The 4707-nt window shown below is 40.1% G+C and overlaps 1 protein-coding gene across 1 annotated transcript; it reads left to right on the top strand.

Moving 5' to 3' along the window:
* Window positions 1-572: 572 nt before the first annotated feature.
* LOC107855679 lies at window positions 573-1130 on the top strand. The gene is made up of 2 exons (XM_047412090.1): window positions 573-972; window positions 1027-1130. Exons 1-2 carry the CDS (start codon window positions 573-575, stop codon window positions 1128-1130), a joined length of 504 nt encoding a protein of 167 aa, XP_047268046.1.
* Window positions 1131-4707: the final 3577 nt, after the last annotated feature.

The raw sequence follows: 4707 nt of genomic DNA, 5'->3' as shown, positions 1-4707 counted from the left end.
AACATAATACAAGACCAAAGAATGGATTACCTAGTGACACGGTTGTCAATCCTAAAAATGATGCTCACATCATGGCTATTGTCACTAGGAGTGGTCGAAATCTTGGTAAAGATGTTGTTGATCTTGGTGAAGACCGCAATAAAAAGGTAAATGAAGAAGAAGCCAATTCAAAGAAAAAATGGCTAGAAGAGCCAATTGATAATGATCCAAAGCCTAATGAGACAAGTGTTGAATGGCCAATGATAGTTGAAGAAAATGTTGAAAGTCAGAAAACTCCGAAAGTGATTGAGAATGATACTCCAAACATAGATGAAACTCCAATTGTTCCACTGCCACAAATCAAAATTCCTCCCCTATTCCCACAAAGGCTCAAGAAGAAGGATGATGATACCAAGTTTAAGAAGTTTCTTGCAAAGTTTAGCAATTTATCGATGAATATTCTGTTGCTAGAAGCCTTACAAGAAATGCCCGATTATGCTAAATTTATGAAGGACTTGGTTACAAAGAAGCGATTCATGGATTTTAAAACAATTTAGGTAACCCACGATTGTAGTGCTATAATGTCTAGGACAATGGTGGTGAAGAAAGAAGATCCGGGTGCATTCACTATTTCTTGCACTATCGGGGTCTACGAATTCGGAAAAACATTGTGTGATCTTGGGGAAATTATTAATTTTATGCCATTCACCATGTTTCAAAAGTTAGGCTTGGGTGCACTTAAGCCTACCACTATGAGGCTTCTAATGGTTGATCGTTCAATCAAAAAGCCCGTCGGAGTGTTGTATGATGTTTTGGTGAAAGTCGACCGGTTTATCTTTTCGTCCGACTTTGTGACTCTCGATTGTGAGGTTGATCATGAGGCCCCAATCTTTTTTGGTAGACCATTCGTAGCTACCGAAAGGGCTATAGTAGATGTGGAATATGGGGAGATAAAATTTTGGGTAAACACTGAAGAAGTATTCTTTAATTTGTGTAAGTCCATGAAGTAAACTATGGACTTGCAAGTTATTTTGGTGATTGATGTAGTGGATGATGAGGTAGCTAACACCATTGAAATAGATCTTATGAATGACCGGGTGTATTGTGGAACTTTAGAAGTGAGGCGGTTGACGAATATGATGAGGTCGTAGCTTCATTGATGGGTTTTGGATATTACACCAAGAATCCAATCTAATTGGATCTTGATTTGAAAAACTATGAGAGTCAACCCGCCAAGCCGTCTATTATTGAACCACCTCAACTCAAACTTAAGACGTTACCATCACATCTCCAATATATTTTCTTGGGTGAAGATAATACATTGCCAATAATTGTAGTGGGTGATCTTGAACCTTATCAAGTGGATGCCTTGAAAACAATTGTGAAAAAGTTCATTCGTGCTATCGGATGGACTATTGTGGACATTATAGGCATTCCTCCCGAAATTTGTTTCTCATAAAATCAAGATAAATGTTGATCATGTTCCAAGTGTGGAACACCAAAGGCAACTAAATCAACCGATACAAGAGGTGGTTAAGAAGAAAATTATTAGTGGCTTGATACGGGAGTTGTCTACCCAATTTCAAATAGCACGTGGGTGAGTCCGGTTTAATGTGTTCCTAAGAAGGGAGGCATGGCGGTGCTCCCAAATGAGAATAACGATCTTGTACCTATGTGCCTGGTTATGGGTTGGAGAGTGTGTATGGATTATCATAAATTGAACTCATGGACTGAGAAAGACCATTTTCCTACGTTATTCATGGATCAAATATTGGATAAGCTAGCCGGTCGAGGTTGGTATTGCTTTTTTTTATGGTTACTCGGGGTACAATCAAATTTATATCGCCCTGGAAGACCAATAAAAGACCACTTTCACTTGTCCCTATGACACATTTTCTTTCAAGTGCTTGCCTTTTGGGTTATGCAACGCGCCAGCCACTTTCCAACGGTGCATGTTGCCCATTTTTGCTAATATGGTAAAGGATATAATGGAGGTTTTCATGGATGACTTCTCCGTAGTTGGGGATTCATTTGATTCTTGCCTCGCTCACTTAAGTAAAGTCCTTGAACGATGTGTGGAGACCAATCTTGTTTTGAATTGGGAAAAATGTAGTTTCTTAGTCAAGGAAGGAATTGCTCTAGGCCACAAAATTTTGAGGAAGGTAATCCAAGTGGATCAAGCAAAAGTTGAGGTGATCGCTAAGTTACCTCGACTGATCTCCGTGAAGGGCGTTGAAGTTTTCTTGATCATGCCGAGTTCTATCGGTGCTTCATTAAAGATTTTTGAAAGATTGCTCACCCTTTGTGCAAGCTTCTTAAAAAGGAGGCAAAATTTGAGTTTGATGGTGATTGTGTAAAAGCTTTCAATTGTCTCAAGGAACTCCTTATGTCGGCTCCTATCATAGTAGCCCCGGATTGGTCATCGACCTTTGAATTAATGTGTGATGGAAGTGATGTTGCTCTAGGTGGGGTTTTAGGCCAAAGAAAAGATAAGTTGTTCCACCCAATTTATTATACAAGCAAGACGCTGAATGACGCTCAATGTAATTATACGGTTACGGAATAAGAGTTGTTAGCGATGGTGTATGCTTTTGAGATGTTTTGGGCTTATTGTTAGGCACGAAAGTGGTTGTACACACGAACCATGCCGCTCTTCGATATCTCATGGCAAAGAAGAGGCAAAACCTCGATTGATTAGGTGGATTGCTCTTGCTGGAATTCGATTGAGCAATTCCACCTAATCAATCGAGGTTTTGCCTCTTCTTTGATGATCAAGTAGCTGACCATCTTTCCCACCTTGAATCTAATCATGAGAAGTGGGGTGAGATTGATATTGATGACACATTCCCCGATGAGCTAGTCATGACACTTTCGGGGAGAATTACACCTTGGTATGCGAATTATGCAAACTATATTGTGAGCGGTGTATTTCTTAACGAGTTAAATCATTATCAAAAGAAGCGATTTCTATTTGATATAAAAAAGTATTTTTGGGATGAACCATTCTTGTTTAGGGAGTATGTGGATGGTGTGATCCGTAGGTGTGTCATGGAAACGGAAATGATAGATATTCTTAAAGCTTGTCACTCTTCTAGATTCGGTGATCATCATGGTGGGATTCGAACGGCCGCTAAGGTTCTTTAAAGTGGATACTATTTTCCTACCCTTTATAGAGGTGCTTATGAGTTGGTCAAAATGTGTCCTCAATATCAAATGCAAGGTGGTGTTTCGAGAAAGCATGAGATATCTCTTAAGCCCAATCTCGAGGTTGAACTATTTGATGTGGGGGGGATTGACTTCATGGATCCCTTTGTGAGCTCATATGATAATAAATATATCTTGGTAGCAGTCGATTATGTCTCAAAGTGGGTGGAAGCCATTGCTTTACCAAACAATAAAGGCAAGAGTGTCATTTTTTTCTTGAAGAAGTACATCTTTACAAGGTTCGAGACTTCAAGGGCAATTATTAGTGATGACGGCTCTTATTTGTGTAATTGAGTCTTTGGTGCTTTACTTGATAAGTATGGGGTGAGTCATAAGGTCACTACTCCTTATCATCCCCAAACTAGTGGCCAACTTGAAGTTTTGAATCATGAAATCAAGTCCATCCTTGAGAAAACTATGAATGTTGATCGTACGAATTGGGCAACACAACTTAATGATGCTATTTAGCATATAGAATGGCCTATAAAAATCCTATTGGTATGTCTCCCTACCAGTTGGTGTTTGGGAAGGCTTGTCACTTACCCATTGAGTTAGAACATAAGGCTTTATAGGCTTTGAAGAAGTTGAATATGGATTGGGAGGACGCCTCAAAACCAAGGGTGAATCAACTTCATGAGTTGGAAGAGTTTCGACTCAAAGCATATGAGAGCTCCGTGTTGTACAAAGAGAAGGTAAAGAGGTGGCATAATGCCAAAATCTTAAAGCGAGAGTTTTATGTGGGTGATGACGTAATCCTCTTCAATTCAAGATTGAAACTCTTTGAGAGGAAGCTTAGATCGAAGTGGTCGGGCCCATTCATGATCTCAAATGTTTACTCGAGTGGAACTATTGAGTTGGAAGATCACGAGAAGAAGAAATTTGTGGTGAATGGCCAACGATTAAAGCATTATTATGTGGGTAGACCCGGAGCGACTAAGGTTGAGTCGCTTCGCTTCAAAGATCCAAAATAATGAGTAAATAATGTCGTACCACGACTATAACTATGACACTTCTTGGGAGGCAACCCAAGATTTATTTTCGATGTTTTTAATGTTTTTGATATTAATTTTAGCTTAGTTTTGATTGATGCAGGTAATTTCATAAATTTGGGATGTGAGAAAGTTGGCTCGGAGGCTCAAGACCAAGCTTCGAACCAATAATTTGGTGCAAAAAAAATCGTGTAGCTGGCTGTGGGCAACCTGCTTTGGACCTGCTTGAGCAGGCCAGACGTAGGTGCTAAGCACTTGAACGCAAGAAGCCAAAACTTGAAGCAAATCATTAAAAGTTACTGCTTTCACCTGCGCTGTACTTGCTCAAGCAGTCCAGGCTCAGGCCAGACGCATTTGGGACGCAGCAGGGGCCAAGTTTGGATGGTAAAATCTGCCAGGACTTGCGTTGTAATTGTTGCAGTATTCCAGGCACATCTTGGATGCAGTCCAGGTGCAAGTTGAATCCAAGAAGCTGGAAGTTGATGCCTTGACTTGCGTTACATCTTCTTAAGCAGTTCCGGCATAGGTCCATCAC

This window comes from Capsicum annuum, chromosome 1 (genome assembly GCF_002878395.1).
Source record: "Capsicum annuum cultivar UCD-10X-F1 chromosome 1, UCD10Xv1.1, whole genome shotgun sequence".
Lineage (NCBI taxonomy): Eukaryota > Viridiplantae > Streptophyta > Magnoliopsida > Solanales > Solanaceae > Capsicum > Capsicum annuum.
Note: the sequence above shows the minus strand (reverse complement) of the source record. Positions and strands in the feature narration are given on the sequence as shown.

Coding starts and splice junctions, on each gene's coding strand:
- LOC107855679 (XM_047412090.1), top strand. CDS start 573: ATGGTGGTGAAGAAAGAAGATCCGGGTGCATTCACTATTTCTTGCACT. Junction 973..1,026: donor AGAAGTATTCTTTAATTTGT/GTAAGTCCATGA, acceptor TGATTGATGTAG/TGGATGATGAGGTAGCTAAC.